The sequence below is a fragment of the Sinohyriopsis cumingii genome, chromosome 6 (assembly GCF_028554795.1).
Source record: "Sinohyriopsis cumingii isolate HCF-2022 chromosome 6, ASM2855479v2, whole genome shotgun sequence".
Lineage (NCBI taxonomy): Eukaryota > Metazoa > Mollusca > Bivalvia > Unionida > Unionidae > Sinohyriopsis > Sinohyriopsis cumingii.
The window spans coordinates 150,642,379-150,668,573 of NC_142966.1; the positions used below are offsets into that span (position 1 = coordinate 150,642,379).

General features: G+C 37.2%; 1 protein-coding gene across 4 annotated transcripts in view; it reads left to right on the top strand.

The window, feature by feature from the left end:
• LOC149798261 (uncharacterized) overlaps nucleotides 1-26,195 on the top strand; it is a 141,350-nt gene that overhangs the window by 60,678 nt on the left and 54,477 nt on the right. For 3 of the 4 annotated variants that reach the window (XR_016421991.1, XR_016421992.1, XM_089963397.1), the window contains exons 8-11: nucleotides 2,660-2,728; nucleotides 6,922-7,113; nucleotides 11,049-11,117; nucleotides 21,343-21,384. Coding sequence is in view for 1 of the 4 variants with exons in the window: in XM_089963397.1 (XP_089819523.1) it covers nucleotides 2,660-2,728; nucleotides 6,922-7,113; nucleotides 11,049-11,117; nucleotides 21,343-21,384 (372 nt within the window). In the remaining 3 variants the exon portion in view is untranslated. The remainder of the gene's footprint in view (nucleotides 1-2,659; nucleotides 2,729-6,921; nucleotides 7,114-11,048; nucleotides 11,118-21,342; nucleotides 21,385-26,195) is intronic. The other variant, XR_016421993.1, reaches the window with a different exon arrangement.

The following is a 26,195-nucleotide window of genomic DNA, read 5'->3' on the forward strand; positions in this document are numbered from 1 at the left end:
TGACAGATTCCTCAGGGATCTTGAATCTGAGAAACACTAGCAGACTTTCAATGTGGATTCTGATGCCAGAAAAACACTTGACCTATTGTGGTCCAGTTGTGGTTATACTTGTATGAAAACAGTTCAAAAGATATAGAAATGTTTGCAGATGCCATTGCATGGCAGCATCTCAAACCCATTACCTGAAAAGCCTCTGTTTTTCATGTAGATATTTTGGTCATTCTCATCTCTTTGAACTGCATTGAAATCATTCAGACACTAAATTTTTATCTTCACACATTTAAAGCCTTGCAGAATGTTACATTATGCACTTCTGGTTGCTTAGTCAAAATGGTATTGAGAATAATAAAAGACAGATAAAGCAGCCAAAGCTGACTTGCAGTCTGAATGGAAGATTCTATGTTAACTTAAAACATTACAAAAGTTGACATCTTCGATATAGTTGGCAAATTATGTGGAATGAAAACTCAACAAACAAGCTTCAGAATATTAAACCCATCATATCATCCTTCCTATACAACTAATGACAGATAGAGTGTATATCCTACCAAAGTGTCTACTTGTCAAGTGTATTGACTTCAACCTGTCAGACAGTTTTTATGTGAATTCATTTAAGAAATTTGATAATCATGTACCATGAGAGAAAACTTGGGTCTTTTTGAGGAAATATGGTTTATATAAAAAAGAACTGATCATATATTTTAAAGATTTTATTATATGTACCTTTATATTTTATTTTACATGTTTTTCTTAGAATTTTAATAGTAGTACCATACTTTATGTTTATGTTAATTTGGAAGGCTTTATTTTTCTAAAGGTTTAATTTTTGTGGCAGTTCTTTATCTTTACTTTTTTTATATCTTTTTCTCTTAATCTGCACCATGTAGCCAGTATTGTGTTCACATACCATTAAATCTGATATATAGATCATCATAGATTATTTCCAAGATATCTTATACACAAGTGAACTTCCACTCCTTTGCACAAAATATCATCTTGTGACCTTGGAAATCTGTTTAAAGTCACTGGAACTTGGCTAGGTTTGGTCCAGTGCTACTAGAAATAACATTGCCACATGATGACATCCTCCTTCAAGCCAGCCTCAAATTGTTGCCATTTGATCGTAAAAATCAAGCTTTTTCATTATCACATTCAAACAAAAAACCTGTTTTACCATATGTATACTCACTTATAAGTCGACTTGACTGTAAGTAGAACCCATTATTGTAGGGTTACAAAAGGCCCTTTTTTTTACTCTCCTTTAAGTCATGGTATATTTTTGAAGATGGAGAAAAATAAAGACAAAACCTGTGTAAAATAATATTGTTATTGAGTGGAATATATTACAAATAAATTGACAACTTACAATTTATCCATCATTGTGTATTAAAAACCACAAAGCTTGACATGTTAAATCCAAGTATAAGATAATTTATTAATTCAGTTACAGGTCACAGTGATCTGAATCACACAAAAAACCCATCTTACAAGCAAGCAAGGAAAGTTAAGTCTACAATTAAATGTCATTATCTAATATCATCTGGTACAAAGTTCAAGAATACATCCTCTGTCTAAAAAAGTTATGAAATTTTGTCTTCTAGTCATTGTAAATCATCATGGTCTAGTCATAAATATTGTTTGACTCCATTTCTTCTGCTTCACCGTCAAATGCAGGTGCTTATGCACAGACCTAACTTCGATTCTTTAAGTAACACTTTCATTATATAGTCTGTGAAATCTATTGAAGGTTGCAACTGAACATACATCAATTGTGCAGCAAGGCTTAGCTGCCATGTGTCCTGTTTATCTCATACTTGACTGCTTTTTTGATCTGAATACAGTTGTATCTTTTTCAGGTTAAAAATCTGTTTTTGTAAAACGAAATTAAATTAAAAATTTCCTTGAAGCTTTCTTTTTAGAATGGGCACCTGTTTCCATTCTTACAGTAAACATATTACACGTATATAGGAATATCAGTCCTAAAATATGACTGGTTCATTCATAATACAGGCTACCATGCCAGTCTACCATATTGGACTGTACAAAGCATGTGCCAGGATCAGTGCATCTCATCTTAGCCAAAAATGGAAAGCATAAAGATTCAGAATTTTCTCCAGCAAAGAAAAGAAAACAACTGTTTAAGTTTGAGAAACCAACTAGTAAAGGAGAAAACTGATATTGAATATTATGGCTACTTTGGCACCCAAGTTGAAAATCTTGTCATTTAACTCCTCTAGAAAGGCACGTTACAGCAACATGCAGGTTTCTGCCTGGAGATGCCTTGTTGGTCCTAAATGAAAGCTGTCATCCAATATGTCCATCACAGCAGTAATTTTAAAATCTTGTTACCACTAAAGAATATCAGAGATGCTTTCAGTGCTCAGCTATTAAAAGGAAGATATGGTCTTGTCTTTATTTTCTGAAATTCTTTTCAGCCAGTAGAATGTCAGTCTCTAAGAGGGACTCTTGTTAAGGTAAATTCCAGGGTAACACAGTTTGTGCAGCTATTGGTACTGTTTGACAGTATTATTGAAGAGTATTTTGACACCTAAATAAAAAGTGAAATCAAATGCTACTAAAATACTAACAAAGTAAAGATGGTTAAAGAATCTCTACTCTTTAGACAGTGTTCATATACATATAATTATTATTTTAACAGAGGCCATTAAGGAGGAGATAGAGCTTAAACCGGATCTGAAGCCAACAGAGGAGAAAGATATCACTAAAGGTAAACTCTCTCTCAGTGACTTCTAAAGGCCTGCATACCCATCCACTCTCTGCCATGTGATTTATATATGGCTAATCAAAAGTCTCTATATATTTAATTAAACTCGTATAAATTCATCAGTATATAATAGCCAGACAGAGTTTTGAACTATGAATGAAACTGTTAATTAATAGAAATATATCCCAACTGAGTACAAGAAAGAAGAATCTCTAAGTACATCCTTTCTCTTGACTCATCTATTGTATATCATAAGCGCCTGGTTCCAAATGCATCTTACATTTTATGCTCTAAGTGTTTATACAGTCTATTTTTCCTTATGTGGTTATGATGGTCTGGTTTTTACTGTCTACAGAGATCAATAATTAGACCATACTTAAAAATGTGTGTATGTGTGTGTGATTTGTATTTTTGACGTAGCTTTAACAGTTTTTCAGTCATATCGCTATGATGTCTGCTGTGTGTGACAGTTTATAGTGATGTCTAGCACTGGGGCATCATGTTGCAGACATGAAGCATGATGTCCCACCCAGTCACATTATCCTGACACCAGGCCGACCAGTCCTAACACTGACCTCTTAATGCTGAGTGCCAAGCGAGGCAGCTGTTTGTACCATTTTGATAAGTCTTTGGTATGACTTGGCTGGGGATCGAACCCACAACCTCCTACATCTGAGTTGGATACTCTACCCACTAGGCCACCAATGCAGTCTACTCAAAAATAGAAAACCAAATTCAGGTAGGAAACAAAAACAATACAGTCTTCTGTGACAATTTTTGCCATGCCAAAAATTAGATGAACATGCAGTCACAGATCTGAATATCCCTGCATTTCAGGCATGTTTATTTGAACATGTGGCAAACACATTCCTTTATTCTCAGGATTTTGGACAAATGAAAAATCAGAATGTTTCCTGCATGTATGTGATTTTTTCAGAGTAAGTTTACATAGAGTTAAATAAATCCTAAATAAACAAGCTGAAGTCATAACATTCCTTTTTAGACAAGTTTTGAAAAAATAATCTTAAAGTGCAGTGTATCCCAAAGGGGGTCAGACTCAGTAAAACACAAACTTTGGTATCAAAACTGGGGGTCAAATAAAAAATTGGGGGGTCTCTGAAGTGCAGATGGGGGTAAAGGGAAGTGGGTCAAAGGATAAAAGTATAACCTTATTGTGCAGCTGCACCAAACATATCTAGCTGATATGTGTGTCAACACAGTTTTCAAAGCAGTCAGGGACAAAAGGTGATGATGACCTTAACTCACAAGATACACCCAGGTTGAAAACATTTCAAGAAATGTCCTCCAAAATGAGTTAGTTAAAAAAAGTGAAATCTTCAGCATCTGTAGAATGAATCACTCAGTTTGGAAGAGGTGATGATGGACTGAGTCATTAAAGTAGCCATTTGGGGAAAATTTTTCAAGAAATTTCCATCAGAAAATACCAGAAGAAAAGAAATAAAACCTTTTATAAATATGCACCAACCGCATATCTAGCTGATGAATTTTAATATAATCTTCCAAGATGTCTGGGAGGATTAGTGAGAAAAGCTGATTTTTCAAAAATACCCCTTTTGGTCAACAGTTATTCAAGAAAGTTTAGAAAAATGGAAGTCATTATATCACATATACCAGTCACAAACTTAGTCTCTAACATTTGATTAAAATTGTCCAAACTCTTTATGTTAAGAAGCAATGAAAAGGTTTGTTGCACATAAAAAGCTGATGGACTACTGAATTGGAACACATGGACAGACTGACACATCAGGGCAACAGCAGTACAGTAAAACCTGTCTTGTAAGACCACTGCTATGAAAGGCCACCTGTCTTGAGAGACCAGGTTCTCCTTGAACAGATTTATTGGTTATATAGTGTTATGACCTGTGATGACAGACCACATGCCTTGAGAGACCATTAGTTTTTGGCAGAAGGGGTGGTCTTTCAAGAGAGGTTTTACTGTATTCCACCTCTCTGCATAAGTGAAGGAATACTAAATAAATAAACCAAATTGTCAACATTTCCTATTTCCAATCATTTTTCATTCTTTAATAAAATAGGCCAGAGGATAAAATTAAACTCCAATGTGCACCTACTTGAACCACATAACAAGTCTTCATAATTTCAATAAAATCAAAGCAGTGAGGTAGAAAAGTCTTGATCTGATTTCTCCCATTTTCAACAGTTTTTAAGGAAATGTCCATAAGAAGAGGAAAAAATAAAACCATATTGTGCATCTATACCAAGCACAAATCCAGCCAACAAAGTTTCTATAAAATTCTCTCAACAGTGTGGAATGAGAAGCAATGATAAACTAAATTCTAAAATATACCTTTCTTGGACAATTTTTAAGAAATTTGCTCCAAAACTAAAACCTTATTGCACATTTACACACACAACATATCTATTGTACAAGTTTTCACTAAATTCCTCCAATTAGTATGGGAGGAAAAGCAACAGAAATACCTCCTTGATTAGATAACTAATAAAATTGGGCCAGAGAGAAACATCAAAAATTTCTTTAACATCTACACAAACCACACAATATTATCAAGCCAAAACCCACAAGGTTGGAATATAATTCTTAAATTATGTTCTAGAATATATGATGGGATGAATACATAAATTACACATTTTATTGTAAAATTGTCGAACAAAATTCCTTGAAATGAGGCAGAGGAAATGAGTTAAGCCTTATTTCACATCTTTACCAACCACATATCTAGCCCACAGTGTTTATGTATAATCCACCAACCAATGTAGGAGCATTGATGACAAACTGAATACCCAAAAGACATTTTTGACAATTTTTAAGACATTTATGGAAAAATGGACCAAAGGAAAAAGGTGTGTGTGTGTGTGTGTGATTAGGATTTTTAATGTAGCTTTAACAATTTTTCAGTCATATTGCTACGATGTCTGCAGTGTGGCAGTTTATAGTGATGTCTAGCACTGGGGCATCATGCTGCAGACATGTAGTATGATGTCCCACCCAGTCACATTATTCTGACACCAAGCCGACCAGTCCTAACACTAACCTGTTAATGCTGAGCGTCTAGCGAGGCAGCTCTTAGTACCGTTTTTGTAAGTCTTTGGTATGATTCGGTTGGGGTTAAAGGAAAAAGGTACAATCTATCAATAAAATCTTAGAGTAGTGCGTGAGCTTGAGAAGTTATGACAAACTAAATTCCCAAAATAACCCTTTTTTATATGTCTGCCATTTTGGCGTAGCATAGCATATGCTATTCATCCAAATCTGTCCATCTGTCTATGGACTTTTTCATTTGTGTGCAATAACATCAGTTCTACTGCATGTACCTTTGCAAAACTTTGTAGATAGCTTGCACTTGGGAAGATCTTTTTGGGTATCAAAAAGTCAAAGGTCAGGGTTACAGAGTGAAAGAAGAAACATGGTCTCTGCAAGATAACTCGTTCTTCAGCATTTACAGTTACCAGTCTTGGAGAACTAGCTTGTACTTAGGGTAAGAAAGAAGCCTATTGATTTCAGATGAGATCAAAGGTCAAGGTCACTGAAAGAAGAAATATATCATAAACCTGGTTAAACTGTGTGGATAGCTTGCACTTGTCGTATAAACAGAATGGACTAAACAACATCACAGGAACAGATGATTATTGCTTTCACAGTACTTACAAATATGGTGCATCCTGTGCATTTAGAAAGTTGCCAATTGCAGAAATGGTATTGAGAAATAATCCCTTAATGAAGTGCCAGAAAGCAACCACCACACATAGCTGTTTATGCCATCCTTTTCTGAACTGAGATTTTAAGTTGACTTTTTTCACTTACGGTACATTCACTAATTCCAGAAGGCATTGTTTTTTGTTAAATATTTTAAAACATCACAGAAAAATAAAATTAGAAAAGATAAAATTCTTTGAAATTGTTTGAGCACTGTTACAAGCCTACTTTACCCTGATGTGCTAGGTAAATTTTGTGACACAAATGATGAGTGAGAGTAATTTTATATGTGTTATTGTTATCGAGTCTTCGGACATTGTCTTTTTTCTAATCTTGATTTATTAAATTCAGATGGAGATATGATTTAATTAATTGCTGTATGGAAATGTAAAATGTAAAAACATTTAAGTATTAGTGAACAAAACATTTATTCAATCATATATTCAGTTTTATGACTTAATCTTGTTGCATAAATATGTCTCCTTTTTTCACTCACCAGAATTGCTTGTTGAAGATGAAGGCTACCATCAGAGTCTGTCAACACTTGCCTCAAACAGACTTGAAAGTTCAGAACTGGATCAGACTAGTGTCTCACAGCATGGAGAAAAGTCTAGCTGTCACTCAGATTTCACCCCTGATGACCTTGCACATGCTGCTGACATTGACACAGATAAATCTCTCAGTAATGATGGTACTGTTTTTAATATTTATTATACAGAAAAATTAATATTGGTGTCAGGGATTTAGTCATTATCAAAGCAAATACAGGTCTTGCTTGTGATTTGATTTAATTACTTTCATCCTTGTTATTTGGTTGAGTATTAGTTAGGTGTTGTTAACTTCTTAAAACTATGTTACAGTTATTGTAACAATAAAATAATCTGTTATAATGTAAATTTGTTAAAATCAACTCTGTTGTGAACCAAGTTCTTATTTATTCCAAACACTGCATTAACATCAGTCAAGTATAAGTGCATGTAATAAACCTTTTAGTTGAGCATACATTAGATCATTCTTTAGAATGTTTTAAAAGCATGTTTTACAATTTGACAATAGCGGTACAGGATATTTCATTACACCTTACTGAAAATTGGTCAGACTTAGGAACATTATAGACTGGCTTGCTGAGAAGGTCTTGTTAGGGTTGGCAGGTCTGTAATACAATAGCAGAAACATTTTCAGATATGCTCATAACAAGAGAACTGTTCTGAAAACTTTTTATCAAGTTTGCTGATGTTGAAGATTACAGTAAAATTTTCACTCTTTGAGAACTGCAAGACCTGCTTGATCAAGCCCATGACACGTATTGAAGTCCAGATGATATCAGTTTCAGAAACACTGATACAGCTCTCAATATGCAAAAAAACATCTGTATTATATGCTCATTTTTTTTCTCCATTAACTTTACATTGTCTGAATCATGCAGTATTTTACAATGTTGCACTCATGTGTGCCCAATAGATTATTAGGAACTACTTTGTCGACAAATAATATACACTCACGTAGTAGAACCTTCACGTTTTAGTTGATTAAATTTGTTTCTGAATGAACTAAAGCAGATGTTTCGTGGACTGCCACATACCTGCTGCTTTGCCTCATTCCGCATTAACTTTTTTGATACATTCTTTTGGATTTAGGCTAGCGATAGACATCAGACAGGGTCTCTACAAATAGCATGCAAGTGGCAAGGCATAAACTATGTTATTTAGCTGGTAATAAGAATGGCAAAAACATATCCCTACAGTTTTACGTCCTGAATTTCCTCAAAATGTACTTTCTTGTGCTGATCTGACATTTAGTATGACCACCATGCTGGCCATCCTGAAAATCTTGTTATCTCAACCCCTCCTGAATGGAAAGTCATAATGACTTAGACTTTTCATCAGAAATGTTTTTATCATATCTAGTTTTTCATAAATGAAATTGATGGCAATCTGATATCTAATATGATCACCTTCTTGAAAATCTAAACATTACTCCTCCAGAACTGAAAGCCATATTGACAGAGAGATTTTGCCAGAAGAATTATGCTGATGTCTTGTTGGATCTAAATGAAATGGTGCATTTTACTCAGCTAACATGCCTGTCACAGCAGCCATCTTGAGAAGTTTGTGTGTGTGTGATTTGGATTTTTGACGTAGCTTTAACAATTTTTCAGTCATATTGCTACGATGTCTGCAGTGTGACAGTTTATAGTGATGTCTAGCACTGGGGCATCGTGCTGCAGACATGTAGCATGATGTCCCACCCAGTCACATTATCCTGACACCAGGCCGACCAGTCCTAACACTAACCTCTTAATGCTGAGTTCCAAGCGAGGCAGCTGTTAGTACCATTTTGGTAAGTCTTTGATATGACTCGGCCGGGGATCGAACCCATGACCTCCCACATCCAAGGTGGACACTCTAACCACTAGGCCACTGGAGCAGTACGAGAAGTTTGTTATTGTTACTTCTGAATATATAGTCATATCAGCATGGGGTATTTGCTGAAAAACTTCTTATGATGTCTAGCTGGTCCATTATCAATACATCGTATCCAAAGAAAAATTCATTTTGCTGAATTTTTTCTTCCCAGAATCAGTCTTTATACTAGAGTCACAGAAATGTATTCAATTGCTTTCAAGAACAAATGTCTTCTAATTAAAAACACCACTCAAGGTTATGTGACAGAAGACTCAGAAGAGGTTGATTTTGCTTTATTCTTAGAACATACTTACTTCTCTGCATAGGTAATTTATTCTTGAAGATGGGAACATAATATTACAATGGTAAAGACCTGCAAATGCACAGTGCTATTAGGCATTACTTTGGATCTGGTGGGGATACATGTATGGAAAGATGTGAAATATAAAACAAGTATTTTAAATAGATGGTAGAATTCAAGGGCTGAGAAAACTGATTTATTGATGTTTGATTATACAATTATGGTCAACATTTCCCTCTTTGGTTAACCCTTATTTGCATCAAAAATGTTAATATTGAAAGATAATTATTGTTACAGTAGCAATTTTGTGAACATGTGATTTTATGGCATTGAAGCTCAGTTTCAGTAAATGGCATTCATGCTTGATAGTAGTATATGGATGCAAGCATGTATACATGCAGCTATGTCTGTGTGTTCTCAACATTAAAATTTGTAATCTCATTATTTGATAGTAGGATTTATATATCTGGCCTCCAACCACCTTGTCATCTTAATCATGAAAGTCAGAACAACATGACACCAGGATTGTATCATTTGTGTACTTGACAGATCATGACATTTTATTTGAAAAACATTGTTTTACTTGCAAACCCTTCAACATGGTCATGTTTCTAAAAATATAATTTCCAGTAAATTTTATTTTATAAATGAGAGCAAGACCTTCCCCTATGTCCATAGTTTATACAGATAGTAAACAGTTTTATGCTATCACCCTCTGTCAGTTTATAAGTTAGCTGTCACATCTGCCTAAAGGTAATCAGAGATAAAGAACTATCACTCCATAGATTACTGGCTTACAATAGCTAAGGTGATTTTGTGTTTGGTATTCCTTTGGGCATATCTGTGAGAGAGCCTCATGCATAGGTTACATATAAAACGTGAAACAACTCATTCATTTGAAGGTAGGAAATAAAACTCATAACTAGATTTTCTTGCCTTTTGTGAAAATATTTCAGCCATCTTTATTAAATATTATTGGCTTATTCATGAGCAGCAGCAACTTTTTCTACAAATCAGATTTTAATCTATACATAAAATGCAAAACATGTTTATTTTGTATGTTGGATTGTTAAAGCTAGAAGTGTGGAAGTGTGATACATTTTTGAAGGCAGATGCTGAAACTCTGGGATGGATGATCCTAGATGCTCAGCAGCAAAGGGAGCATTTTATACTCTTAAGAAACTGCAAACATCATATTAACATTAATCATAATGTATACAACATCCATTGACACAGTATCACTATCCTGCTTCATGGTTTCGATAACATTTTCAGAAAAATTAAACAAGCTCTTTGGGGAAGTTTACACAACAGTATCATCCATCGCTCCAGTGGCCTAGTAGTTAGAGACTCCACCTCAGATGTGGGAGGTCATGGGTTTGAATCCCAGCTGAGTCATACCATGGACATAAAAATGGTACTAGCAGTTGCTTGCTAGGTGCTCAGCATTAAGAAGAGGTTAGTGTTAGGACTGGTTAGCCAGGTGTCAGAATAATGTGACTGGGTGGGACATCATGCTACATGTCTGCAGCATGATGCCCCAGTGCTAGACATCACAAACCTGTCACAATGCAGACATTGTAGCGATATATCTGATTCTTTTTAAAGCTATGTAAAAATCCAAATCACACACACACACACACACACACACACACACACACACACACAGACAGAGTATCATCCAGTCTTCAATGAAACCCTTCCATCACCTTCAAACTGTCCAGTGAACTGCTGAGTGCAGTGAAGTGAGCAATCACAAGTTAACACTTGTTCTGCAGTCTAGTGGATTTTAAAGACAGAAGATTCTTATGTTATTTATTTATTTATTTATTGTCTCTGTGATTATGTATGTTTATGTATCTTGATATGTATTTAATGCTTCAAACAAAACATATTTTATTTTGGTCTCTTTTATTTTAGGATCAGGACAAGAACTATGTGCTTCAGAAGCAGGAAGTTCCATCAAACCTTCAACCATTTCACAAATCCGTAAGTCACCTTACATTGGCAAATAATGATCAGGTGTTTATGTTTGTTTAAATGAAGTACATAAACTTGGTCTACTTAGTATCACTTGATGGTGTTGCATACACCACATTTGAATTGCAATATTCAGTCAGGTCATGGCTTAGTATTTTGCATTATACGTTCCATTCCATTCCATGACTTTTAAAAGCCATTTAAGGTCAAAGGGGTAAATGTGGTATGCTTATGCATCATCACTTAAAGGTTCTCTTGGCGCCATCTTCAAAGTCTGGCTCAATATTGTATATTTTTCTAACAGGTTTTCTTAAACCCTATAACTTTAAAGTTATTTATAATTATGTGATGAAACTTGATACATGTATGTGTATATTTGTACATCATCACTATATAGTGCTTTAAGTACCAATTGGGATTCTAGCTGAATGATTTATCTGAAAATTAGAACATGATTCTTGTTAATAAAGAGCTTAGAATTAACATATTTGCCACTTCTAGACACATTTTGCAATTAAGTGAATGAACATTGAATTATTTATCCATAAAAGTGTGCATTGAGCAGCATTAAGTTAATTTTGTCAATTTAATATCTTCTTCATTTCAAAGTACCAGTTGGGGATCAACCCTTTAATTGAGGGGAGGGAGGGCTCAGATTCTTCTTTTGAACCCCAGGATGTTATATTTTGCTCTTCTGGTCATATATCATAAGAACTGATGGAATGGGGATGTTGTCCATCCATCAGTTAACATTAGTTTATTATGGTTACTTTTCCTAAACTATAAGGAGGATTGCCATGAAACTTTACACATACTCATCCTATGGTCTTAAATGAAAGTAGTGATTCTTGGACTTGCATTTTAAAAATCTCTTTACTGCTGCTCCTGCTGAATGGATGGTCATGCCAATGTGGGGTTTTCACTGAATGACCAATTATGCTGTCTAATTGGTTCTAAATGATAATGGTGCCAGTCTGAAATCCAGTATGGCCACCATGGCAGCCATTTTAAAAATCTTGTTATTGCTAAGACTACTGAATTGCTGATCATATCAGTACTGATATTTTTATGTTGTTTTATTGGTCAGGAATAAAAATGGTGCTAATCTGATGTCCAATATGGCCACCATAGCAGTCATCTTGAAAATTGTTATTGCTACTTGTCCTGAATTGAAAGTCATACTGACATGAAGATTTCAGCAAATGACTTCTTATGATCTCTGGTTAGTGCTGAATGAAAATGGTGCTGATCATATGTCTATTGCTGCCACTGTGTCCATCTAGAAAACCTTGTTATCATTACCTCTCCTGAATGAATGGTCATATCAGCAAGGATTTTACACATAAAGACTTTTTATGTTTTGTTGATCCTAAATTTAAATGGTGCTGATCTGCAGCCAGCTTGAAAGTCTTATTTTCATATCAGTAATATCTTACTTTGTGATGCATCAGCAGTTACCATGTGCTGGTTGCCAGGAATGGATCTTTAGAACCCATATGGTATCAAGATAGGTATCGGAGCAAGTCCTTCCCCATCTCTCCAGACTATCTTTTCATTCCGTGGGAAACTGGGAATTAGCTTACAGACACCAGATTTGGGCAGGGGATCAGATCAGCATCCCCCTTCCCTATTATTCCTCTAAATCCCAGTGGGATGTGGGGCCTTCTTCAACATGGATGTGATTGACCATTGCCCTACACACAGCCATGGACATCTGGACCTGGGCCACTTAGTAGTGAGATCGTGCATGTGGGCCATAGACATACTTCATCATACAAGATTGGGTCTAACAAGAGGGAGGGTGATAGACCTTCCAAAAACACTTCAGGCAGGCAGAGAATCACCTAAACTATGAACAGAGACCACTGCTTTAAGCAGTTTATTATCTCCATGTGATGAATTTTTTGATAGGTATCTCCTTCTGCCAAGTCTCTCCCTATGCAGAGAGACCCTAGGTCACATAGTCCTGCCTGCCAGGATTGAGTACATTATGAAGCTGCCCTTTCTGCCTGCATTGAAGACAATGCATTTGGCTCAGAGCAGGCCAGTATGGTACCCCTCCCTTTTGGTCATCTACCTTTTTATCAACAATTGTTTAAGGAGGCAGAGGAGGAGCTAATCTTGATCATTTGATAAAGCACTGAATGAGGTTTACCATATCTTACCTAATGACCTGTGTCCCAAATGTTCAGGTTCTGGTGACTCCAAAATACTTAATTTTGAGTTTAGAGAAACTATCTGGATCAGCTTTTGACAGATCTCTTACTCCTTTTCTCAGTAATGATCAAGGAGCTTTCTCAAAGGTTTAGCAAGGGCCAAGCCTTTGCTATAGAATGTAAGTGTGGTCTGTCCCTCTATGTTATGACCCTTAGAAATTGCTTCTAACTACAAGGTTCATATGCCTTCCTGGCTCACTAAAATTCTCATTTTATATGCTGAAGCAGCTTTGATTGGTATTTCTACAGGGACCTGGGCTTGCCTTCCAGTGAAAATACTGGAATCATTAGAACAAAAGGCTTGATCATTAGTGACCAGTCTCACATGCTGGCTTGTTTTCAGCAGCCTTCTGAAGGAGGAACTTCTGTTGTCAATGCCTCTCCATCATTTGTTGGAGGCAGTGGCAAAACTTTTCAAGGCATGCATTGCCCTTGTCTATGGCCTTGTCAGCAGAGCTTCTCCACCTCTGCAGGGATGTGGCACTGGACACTTCCAAGGCTTTATTAGACCACAGTAACAACCTTCTGAGGGCTGCCCCCATGGAGGCTGAAACTCTCTTTGGAGAGCTCATTCCCTCTGTTGCAAGTCAGGATTTGAGGGACCATCAACCCCAATCCCTTGCATCAAACATGTTCTTCAAAGCCAACTAAGAAGCAGAGTCATCCTGACTGCTCTCAGGGCTCGCTGGCTAAATTCTTTAAAGCTGTGCAGCCCCAGTCAAAGCAGCAGCCCCATTTCAGAGTTCCCTTTCAGCAGGCAAGGTCAAGAAGCGCATGGTGCAAAGGCCCAGGGAAGAAGTTAACAGAGCCTTCACCTTTTCCTAAGGACAAGGGTGGACAGCCCAAGTGTCTCTCTTGCTGTCCTGCAGACCTATAGATACCAAGTATCCGATTTTTCATATATTTGTCAAATATTTTGGATCTGAGTACAGATGTATGACTTTTTTACTTTTTAAATCCTTTTTTTTTAAAAATACTTTTTGTTTTAAAGGAAAATAATTTCCTTGCATTTTTCTGTTTGGAAAGGGCACCTGGTTCCATTCAGAAAGTAAGTCAATGCATCCCATGTATATAGGAATATAGAGTTCTAAAATATGATCTGTTCTTTAGAAATTGAGGATGCCATGCCATTCTATAACCATCATATATTGGATTGCATATAGCAATTGGTGCCACAGGGGCTCATTGCCAAGAAAATTAAGAATATCCATCTGAGAATTATCGGGCTGGGGGGTGTAGATTGCTACAGGTTAGACCCCCCCGGCCCTCTATTCCTTGAGAGATACACTTAAATTTCTTGGTAATGAGCCCCCGTGTTTGCTGCTGTCAGTATATCCCATCTTTGTAATATTCATTTTATAGTCACAGGGGCTCATATTGTTGTTTATAATTTAACTCTCAGTCATACATGTACAGTATAATAATACATGGAAGGACACTTCTCTCCCTTCTAATGCAACCAATTTAAGAATCTTTGTTGATATTTCAAGCTAAATTTCATGTGTAATAAATTTGGTACCAATGTTTAGCTCAGGGAATGCCTATCTAAAGTTTGGCTTACTGTAACATCTTTAAGCGATCATTTTCCCACGCTATTGCTCAAGATGACCATGATCACTCCCTCTTAATATGTGAGTGCAGCTCTCTGAATGCTACACTGTCCACTCATTGGCCAAAGGAAAATGATGTACTGCATCCATATATAACTTATTGTTTAGTTTACTTGTGTGTTAGAACAAAAAAAATGATCATAAAGGTAAGATGGTACATGGAATCCATAATGATTAAAAAACAAAGAGCAGAAAGGGCTTCTATAAACAGCCATGTGTGATTGTGTTGCATTCTTGCACCTTCTGAATAGGCACCCAAATGGGTGTGTGTGTGTGTGTGAGAGAGAGATTTAGATTTTTTACGTAGTTTTAACAATTTTTCAGTCATATCACTACGATGTCTGCAATGTGGCAGTTTATAGTGATGTCTAGCACTGGGGCATCATGCCGCAGACATGTAGCATGATGTCCCACCCAGTCACATTATCCTGACACTGGGCCGACCAGTCCTAACACTAACCTCTTAATGCTGAGTGCCAAGCGAGGCAGCTGTTAGTACTGTTTTTGTAAGTCTTTGGTATGACTCGGCCGGGGATCGAACCCACGACCTCCCGCATCTGAGGCAGATGCTCTAACCACTAGGCCACTGGAGCGGTAGGCACCCAAATGGAACAAGGTGCCTATTTAGAAGGTGCGAGAATGCAATACATGCATCGTCGACATTAAAAAATTAATTAAATTATTGTCCTTCTTTGCTGATGATTGTAGATGTTGTAAATAGTTAAATCTGCATTAAAGTTTTAAAAATCAGTGTTTGTTCCTGAAAATCAGTACTTTTGTCATAAGCAGTCAGTATTTTTGTACTCTGTAGTTTGCAGCTATGCAGACCATACCTCTTCCATTGGTTCCTATTGGTGTTGACTAGACCTCTCTTCATAGGCTTGGTCAGGTATAATGGTCAATGGTTGGGTTCTTTCTATCATAGTAGATGGTTACAGGCTTAGGTTCTGGGATTCTCCTCCTCCTCTGGCCCCTCAATTGCTTCTGCCAATTAAATCTGGTCTTGTTAAATGACGAGGTCCATTCCCTTCTCTGGAAGGTTACACTAGAGAGGGTGTTAAAATACAAATCTCAGGCTTTTTATTCTATAAATAGATTTTCCTGTTTCTTAAAGAAGAATGAAAGTCTGTTCTAATTATTGTCCTTTCCTCCTCAAAATGAATTTCTGCTGGAGGAGACAATCAAGATGGAGACCACAGTCACAGTCAGGAATGCCATAAGACCTTGCGATTGGTGGTCTCCTTCAATCTTCAGGACGTGTACCTTCATATCCCTATATTTCCTCCACACAGAAGTACCTCAGATTTTTTTGAATGGGGCGGTCATTCTATTCCAAGCTCTGCCTAGCCTTTGCACCCAGGGCTTTTACCAGGGTCAAGGGAGTAGTGACAGCTCATTTAAGGTATTGGGTATCCCAACCCTCCAATATTTCAGTGATTCATGGTTGATCCACAGTGGGAGTCTAGAGTTGCTCTGACTAGACCTGTCTCACTTTTGGTCTATAGTGATGAGGCATGGTTCCCTACCAGACTTAGAGATATCAGCTAAATCTGTATCAAGATTTTGTCGACATGCAGAAGAATTTTCTAACAGCTAGAGGGTAAGTCTGGGTTCCTCTGGACTGAAGAGACAAGATACTTTCCCAGTTGGAAATGCTGAGAGTAAAGACAGTTTTGTCAGCTGGTCTTTTTCTGTCTGCTGGGACCTTGAATGTCACAGCAGACATGGTTTTCCTTGGCAGGCTTCACTTGTGTCTGCTCCAGTTTCTAGTTTAGCAACTTGGAAACTTCACAGGGACTCCTTGAATGCTTCAGTTTCTCTGGTTTGGGATTAACACATCCTTATGGCTTTAGTCTCCATACATCCCTACCCCCAAACCCAATTACCTGTTCACAGACTCATCAGATTTTAGGTGGGGTGCTGATCTAGAGCCTTAGAGTCTGATATCTTAAGGGTTTATGGTCTCAGGAAGAATCTACCATCCGCATCAACAATTTGGGAATGAGGGCTGTGTGTTTTGGCCATCATGGGTGTGTCCAGTAAATAAGAGGTAACTGTGTGATGGTCTCCTCTAACAACATGTTGGTGGTAGCATACCTCACGAGACAATGAGGAACACATGCACCTCCTCTCTGCATGGAGGTTTGGAACCTCCTTTGCTGGAGAGCTTTAAAAGGAATATTCCATGAAGTATACCACATTGCAGGGAAGAGAATTTTGACAGACAGTCTGTCCAGAAAACGGAAGATAGTTCTTATGAATGGTCTCTTCACCAATCTGTAGCTGACACTCTATTCCATTTTGGGGAACACCCTTGGTGGACATGTTTGCCACCTAGCTGAACAAGAAGCTCCCTTTTTATAATTCCCCAGTCCCCAACTATAGTGCTTGGGCAGTGGATGCCTTCAGATTTAAGTGAGATTGTCTGTTTGCTTATGCCTTCCCAACCTTCAGAATGATCCCACAGGTCCTTAACAAAGTCAGGCATTCTATGGTTCAACTCATTTTGATTATGCCTTTTTGTGGCCCCAGTGATCATTGTTCATTTATTTCAATCAGCTAGTGAATCATCTCATAATCTTACCTCTGAACCTTCTGTTGCAGCACAGGGGTTCTCTCCTACACAGTATTCCACAGATTCTCTACCTTCATCTGTAGCTCATCTCAGATGATCTCTCTGCAAAGAAAGGTATTTGAGCCAAGTTGCCAAGTGCACCATTCAGTTCAGGAGAATATCAACCTCTAAGGTATATGGTGCCAAATGGAAAATCTTTTGTGATTGGTGTAGAAGAAAATGCGTCAGTTCTAGCTGTCCCTCTGTGAATGCAGTGGCTGACTCTTTCTCTTCCTTTTTAAAGACTGAGCCATATCTGTGCTGAAGATGACCAAGATAGACTTTTATGTCTAGTTAGGACTCTCTGTTTTTACTTGGCTGCCACTAAAGAGAGATTGAATAGTAGAACATCATTTCCTATGCATGAAAGTTTTAGCTGATATTTCAGCTTCCACCATTTCTAGGTGAATTGCATTAAATATCAAGAGAGCTTACCTGTTCCTTACTGCTAGGGACCTGTCCTTTATGAAAATTGAAACTGATGAGGTTCATGCCATTGCTACCTCATGGGCCTATCTAACTCCATCTTTGGCTCTCTCACACTACATTCTCCTCCGTTTACCTTTGCTCATTTGCTCATGAAAGCAAATACATTTTCTTACTGGGCCCATTTGTCATTGCTCAAAAAGTGGCACATACAGATTTCATTCCTCAGCAGTCTCCTGCTTTCCTGTGAGGGTGAGTATTCCTTATATTTATTTTTTTTTTTGCTTACCAGTTTTGGGATTATCAGATCTCTCACTGAACTGAGAAATTCAGTTATGCAATAGCAGCAGGTAATTTAATTTGTGGGGGGGGGCAGGTAAGCTAATTATCATTTGCTATTGCCAGATTCCCTCCATCCTTTCCATGCTGCTGTCCCAATTTGGGCTGCTCAGTCAAATACGTGAAATGGTCTTTTACACATGTCCAAAGTATGTTGCTTTTATGCAGGGGCTTATTCAGTGTTCTGGAAGATTATGTTTCACACTAATGAGAGGATGAAATTTCCATTGTTCAGTTGGGTATTTTCCTCTTGGAAAAGTACTAGCTATGCAATAGCAGCAGGTAAGTATTACATCATAAAAACTATGTTTTCAGTACTCTTAAATAGAAAGACATTTTGACATGGAGGTTTTCTTCAGAAACGTTCTTATGGTGTATAGTTGGTTCTAAATGAAAATTACCAACCTTCAGTATGGTGACCATGGTGGTCAACTTGAAAATAATGTTTTCTCTATTCCCTCTAAATGGATGACTATATCAACCTGGGATTTTCATCTGCAGAATTTACTGTCATACATGTGACAGAACCAGGATCTCAGACCAGTAGATTAACACATTTTGATCACTAGATGGGCTTCTAAACCAGTAGATTTTTTTATCAGCATGAATTTTAAGTTCTTCAAGGGGATTGAAAGCAAAACAAGTGCAGTGTTTTGGCCATACTATGTATTCTCTTCATATTATAATAAAATAGAAGGTTTTCAGTATAAATTGGTGTTAGATTCTAATGTTACAATAATTAATTTGAGTGTGTATATTGTTAATTAACGAAAAAAGAAGAATTTATCTTATAGTTCACTGCAAAGATTTTTTAATAGCATCCAAAAGAATTATTAGTTTCCTTCACAAGATTATTGTCTGGTGATCACTGATGACATCCATTGTGATCATTAAGCTTCACACGTAACAGGCTTTCAATAGTTCTCTGGTCCAGATTAACCCTGAATCACTTTGTATTTTGCAAAGAATGGAAAATGTCCTCTGTATCAGTATTACAATGTTGTAATGACAGGAAAAACTATGCTCAGCCTGCAAAGAATGTCTCGCTTTAGTTTCCTGTTGCTGGCTTTGTAAAGTTGCTGACTGCTGTACATATGGCCCTCCAAATTATGTTCAGTCCATTGGAAGTTCCGGATTTGGAGGACTACTCCGGTGGCCTAGTGGTTAGAGTTTCTGCCTTGGATGCAGGAGGTTGTGGGTTCCAAACCCCAACTGAGTCATACCAGTGACTTATGAAAAAGGTACTAACAGCTGCCTCACTAGGCGCTCAGCATTAAGAGGTTAGTGTTAGGTCAGCCTGGTGTCAGGATAATGTGACTGGGTGGGACATCATGCTACATGTCTGCAGCATGATGACTCAGTACTAGACGTCACTGTAAAGTGCCACACTGCAGAGGTTGTAGCTATATGAGTGAAAATTTGTTAAAGCTACGTTAAAAATCCTAATCACACACACACACACGCAGACACACACACACACACTCCTGACTTGGACTTAAGATGTATTTCTGAGTCTCATACCCAAGGACATCTTCATCTTTCTCTTCTTTGCTCAGATCCAAACATCTTTTGGCAATTTTCACAACCATAATTTAAAAAATATATTAAGATTGATTTAGACTTTAAATAAACACAGAAAAATACATGATGTATTTATGTTTTTATGAATAATATATTCCATCTTTAAAATTTACCATCTATTAATGTACTGTTAAATGATATAGTTTACATAAGAATTGAACTGATGTTTTGTACATAAAATACAAAAGATGCATACCATTGAAACACAATGCAATCTTAGGACCTGTTCTGTTTGCTTGCAGACAGTAAGAACTCTGATACACTTGCACATTTGAACAGGTAATATTTCTTAGGTGGTGGTTTCTTGGTACAAGAAACAGAGAGAGCACAAGTTTATGCATTTTGCCATGAATTGAACAAAACATTGCAAGAGCTGCCCTTACATATTCCTCTTAAGTCATCTTGAAGAATACAGTATCAATTAAAAATGACTGCCCAAAAATCTAAATACTTACTCATGCCGAAATAATTTGTTATGATTAGTCTCTTCATATTGGTCGGCCATTTTCATTGAAAGCTCAGAAGACATCATGGCCACCTGTCATTGCTTTATTACTAATAACACCTCACAAGATATCTTGTGTTTGCTCTTAAACTACACATATTCCAGAAATAAGGTAATCGATTAATAACTTGTTCTGTACACACATCAATGGTTCCTGATCAGTCGATCTGTGATGCATTGTCTCATCAGTCGTTATACTGGTGGAACATTTCTGCCTGGTTTCTCTAATGTATTGATATAAGAGATAAAACCATAGTTTTGGTTTTAAATTAAATTTGTTTTAACAAATTCTTATAAGTTTCAAAAACTGAAAGTTCAATAATAAAATGGTCTGTGCAGCAGACAGTTTTGAAAACAGTATTTTTTTGCCTGCCTCCATTATGAATTACATGTATGCATGGTACCTAGTTGGTCTTAAATGAAATGGTATCATTGATACATCCAGTATGGTTGCCATGATAGCCATTTTGATAATATTGTTGTCACTGCTATTGCTGAATGGATAGTCATTATGCCTTGGGATTTTCACCAAAAGACTTCAAATGATGTCTACTTGGTCCTAAATGAAAATGGTGCCAATCTGATATCCGCTATGTTCCCCGAAGTATTAATTTGAAAGTCTTGTTATTGCTGAAGAATACAAGAGATGGTTTCAACACTCAGCAGACTAAGGTATACACTGCCACATCTGAGTGATGCCATCTTTACTGTTATGTCTACTGTCAAACATTAAACAGAAGCTTCATGTCAGAGAAAGTGATTGGCTAACACTGTTTTAGGTTTATATGTAGATGAAAACACAAGATTATAGATGCAACTTGTGGAGGCAAATCTTAGATTTCTTCAGTCTGCTTTCTTGTCAAACTCATTATCTATTTCTTTCCAACAACAATTAGAGGTCATGCAACATATATGTTACCATTACATTACTTTGTCTTTTCAGGAAAACAGCATTGCAAAAGAAAGAAGGTCAAGCCCAATACTGGTAAGATATTTTAATCAAAAAGTATAGTGATTACATAGTTTTGATATTAAAATTATTCTGAAGGCCTTTCTAACAACTCCAGTTGTGAATCCAGGGTTGTCTGTCAGAAAAATCAGGCATTTAACTGACCATTTAGTTCTTTTTAACTCCATATTCAGAGAATAAATGACACTGCTCAGTCCATTTGTCTTTTATATTTATCATATTTTTAGCATAAGAACTGTTTTTTGAACCAATGTAGTTTATTTTCTAGCTTCTCGTACAGAATGGTGTGCTTTTATCATAGGTATACCACATACATATTCTACAGCTCAAATACAGATGCATTTTCGTTCCTGTAGAATATGGGAAACAAACATAGTACTGTACTAGCATATTTCTGTTATAAGACTAGTATACTTCATGCATACACCAAGGCAAATGAATTAAATTAATAAACCTGTATTCAAACAGTAGAGATGTATACAATGTGTATTACAAGTGTAAAACACAGGTGTAAGCCAAACCTGACTGCAGGCATATTTTACATATTTAAAATACAAGCATAATACTAGCATATTTCTTATTAGGTTGGTTATTGCAAGAACAGGCAAGTACCTCTCATAAATGAATGGTCATATGAGCAAGGGGTTTTCATTAAAAGACTTTTTATAATGTTTTCTTCATCCTAAATTAAAATTGGGCTGATCTGCAGCCAGCTTGAAAATCTTGTTGTCACTACTCCTTTTAAATGGAAAGTCATTTTGCATTGAATTTCATTGGAAGAGTCCTTGTGGTGTCTAGTTGGTTTTAAATGAAAATGTTTATTGTCAGGTAAGGCATCGCCTGCTACCATAGGTATCAGTAGAGGTTAGCACCTGTGACTTTTGATATGGACTGCTACACATGGCTCCCACTGAAAGGTTCCTTCTTGTGGATGAGGCAGCCAAGCAGAAATACTCATCTATTGGCAAGAACTATGTGGAGCTGATGACCATCCACTGCATCTGCATGTCTCCAGACAACTCAACACTGTCATGCCACTGGATTCAAACAGGCCTGGATGAGTGAGTGATGGCAACTCAGTGCAACTTTCCCTCACTTAAATCCATCTCATGCACAAATAATGACACTAATCCTTTTACTGGACACTTTCAAGTTCTGTGGCAATAGGCAAGTGGCAGAGCAGCAGGTGTGGATAAACTGGAGCTGTAGTTGTTGACCAGCACACATGTGGCTTAGGCATGTTGTTTCTTTTGACTGGATTGAAGCAGCAGAGAAACTCGGCAGCCCCACACATGACAGAGCAGTCCTTTTTAAGATCACGCTTTTCACCTCAATAGTATGAGGAAGGGGCTAGAAAAGAGGCCTCTTTCACCTTAACCCTGGTCAGCACATCATTTCTGATGGGGATCCTAGCTTAGTGGTCAAAAACAAAACAAGAAGAGAAAAGTGATATAACTCACCATCACCATCAGTGCCTGTAATGTAAAAATGCTAATGGACAGGGCTTCAACAGATAGACCAAACAGAAGAACAGCTATAGTTGGTAGAGAACTGGCCAGATTCAACATTCAGATAGCAGCCCTGAGTGAAAATTACTGAGGAAGGATAACTCACCAAAATAGGAGCTGGCTACACTTTCTGTAATGGCTGTAGTAAAGAAATGTGAAGCTTGTGTTGGAATCGCCATCAAATCACTGCTGTTTAGGAAGATCACAAATCTCAAAAATGGCATGAATGACAGAATTATGCAAATAAGACTCCCACTGTCTGGAAAAAGACTTGCACGTTTCATAAGTTCCTATGTACCCACCATGACCAACCCAGATGAGATCAAGGCCAAATTTTATGAAGACCTGGAGTCTCTTAGGGCAAAATACCAGAGGCAGAAAAACTCATCATCCCTGGTGACTTAAATGCAAGAGTTGGCACAGATCACCAGACACAACCAGGTGTCAGTGCCAAAAATGCACTTTGCAAAAGCAAAATCATCAGATGAATTATACTGAGAAAATTCTCAGTACATGACCTCCTAATCACCAACACATAGTATGCCAAACTGCAGCAAGCAATGGCATCTTTTTGAATACTGTCAGTAGAAGAGATGGGCAGGATGTCTTAGTGATGAAGGCCCAGTGGGTGGCAGGTACTGTTTATGAATCCAGATTGGTGATGCCAGTTTATGAATCCAGATTGGTGATGCCAGTTTATGAATCCAGATTGGTGATGCCAGTTTCACATGTTCAATGCTCGTGATGGCTGTTTAACTACAGAGAAACCTGTGTCGCTTCTAACTCATCAAATATCATTTTGCTATGAAATTTGGCATTGTCTCGATTTGTAAGTTGAAATGCCACAAACATGTGTTTTGCTGCAGTAAGACCATGTTGGGTACTTATTTGCCAAATAAATTGACCCACAGTAACAGTTGGGTCAACATGATTCTGCTGAAAGTAAAGGGGACATCACAGTCATCCACAATGTTAATGTTTCTAATACAACTCTACCATCAGCAGAACTGCACCACACCAAATTGCATAGTTGGCATTGTTCTTGCAGGTTAATGTGACTGAATGTTTGGCCCCAAAAATAACCTTGCAAACATCTCTACAAAAACCAAATATGTAACTGAGAGGAATTGTGTATGAAATTCATAATGAGGCTTCCTGAGTTGCCCTTGGCACAGAAAATCCTTTACCTCATACAAGCGTCTTTGGACACCTCTACTCCATTCGCATGGAAGCGCCTTTTGACGCCTCTACAAGATTCGCATGGAAGTGCCTTTTGACGCCTGCTGTAAACATCAGCCATTTTGTAGCGCCACCTTCGGGGAAAACCCCTCTATTAGATACTACATTCATTTCTGCGAATGACAATTACGTCAGATCACGTGGTCGCTATTCATGCACTGGTCGATATCTGCTATTTAAAGTAACTGGGTCGTGATCTTCACTCTCCAAAATGGCAGCCGCGTATTTCATTCAGTATGTACAAAGTTTTCACGATTAGAATAACAACCACTAAAGATTCAATAAACTAGGTAAAGTCTCTGATATTGATGTAGGCAGCAATTAGTTTTTATAAATTATCAAATTCAGGTGACTTAGTGATGTAGACGCACACGAAAACCTTGTAAATTTCGAGTATCGGAAATGGCAGCTACGGTTGGTCACGTGTCCTCACTGACATGACGGTGAACGAGTTCTCTCTTGATTTTGAAGCACATAAAAAAGTTATTCTGTGAAAAATAATTAAACAGCTATAACAATCAGACTTTACTCTTAAATTTTTCCACATATAATATATGTGTACCAAAAATGTAAAATGGTTTTTGCTGTTAAACGTAACATACACTACATTGCTTAACAGATCACAGGCAGGATTTCATTCAGTACTTACGAAGTTTTCAGGATTAGAATCACAACCACGAAAGATTCAATAACTTAGGTAAAGGCTCTGATATTTATGTAAGCAGCAATTAGTTTTTATTGATTATCAAATTCAGATGACTTAGTGATGTAGATGCAGATGAAAAACATGTAAATTTCGAGTATGGGAAATGGCAGCTACGGTTGGTCATGCGGCCTCACTGACATGACGGTGAATGAGTTCTCTCTCGATTTTAAAGCACATAAAATATTCTTCCAAGAAAAATAATTACACAGCTATAACAATCAGACTTTACTCTTAAATTTTTCCATATATAATAGATGTGTACCTAAAACGTAAAATGGGTAAAACTGCTGTTAAATGTAACACCACTACATTGCTTAATAATTCACATGCAGGCCTATGAGTATGCGGTCGGCTAGGTAACAGGTGTTCTATTTATAGCGTGCTGCACTTTGTCACTATGCTCTATGAGGTAAAGGGTTAAAATCCACCATTAGGGCCCACAACTACAGCTTGTGAATCTGTATCATTAGCAGGGTTGGTGTGTTTTAGGTCACCTAATTGGGTATTGTTGAGAATCCACATTATCAGATGCATCCTTGATAAACATCATTGTTGGGCCAGCTGTTCTTCTGTAATCAGACAGCTATATCTAGCAAGTCCAATAGTTGTTGTGACAAGGTGAATGTTGTCCAAAATGGATTGATTTCTTTTCCATCGATTGAGTAACATGCACTGTTAAACATAACTATGATACCATTGTTAAAAAATCCCACTGTGCCAGGTATTGGTGGGATAATCAGTATTGTCATTCTGTACAAGTTTTCCCTCAACTTTCATAAATACTTCACATTTTAACTGATTGGGATCCCTGGCTGGGTATGACTTATGCTGAAAATCTCTCTTCCTTTGATCCATGAGCACAGGTACTCCCATGTCAAATGCTGGATCATATACCTCATTGGACTGAGTCATAGCATAAACTTTTAGTTTCCACCTATACATTAGTGATTTTACTAGTCTACAGCCAAAATGCTTCCGAAATAAATTTAGTCAAACTTTACTAATTCTGGGTCACTGAGAATGAAAATGATGCTTAAAATTGTTGATTGGCTTTAGTTTTAAAGATGTGGTACTGGGTCAGTATATGCGACCCTTGACCTGGGAATGGAGGAGGATAAGTGAATTATAAATGTTACAGCACTTGCCTTCTACTCACAGAATAGACAATACAAGTCCAGTATTTGTTATAAGAAATTGGTTTTTATTGTGCATGAGGTTGGTAGATGGAGATAAATACATTTCTTCTGCTTTGTTATACCCTTATATGGTACAAAGGTCAAGTCACATTGCAAAAGAAGCAAAAGAATCATCAGGCACTTTTCTTACTGCAATGCCATGACCAGCACCCTTCAGAAGCTCCAATGGAATGACCA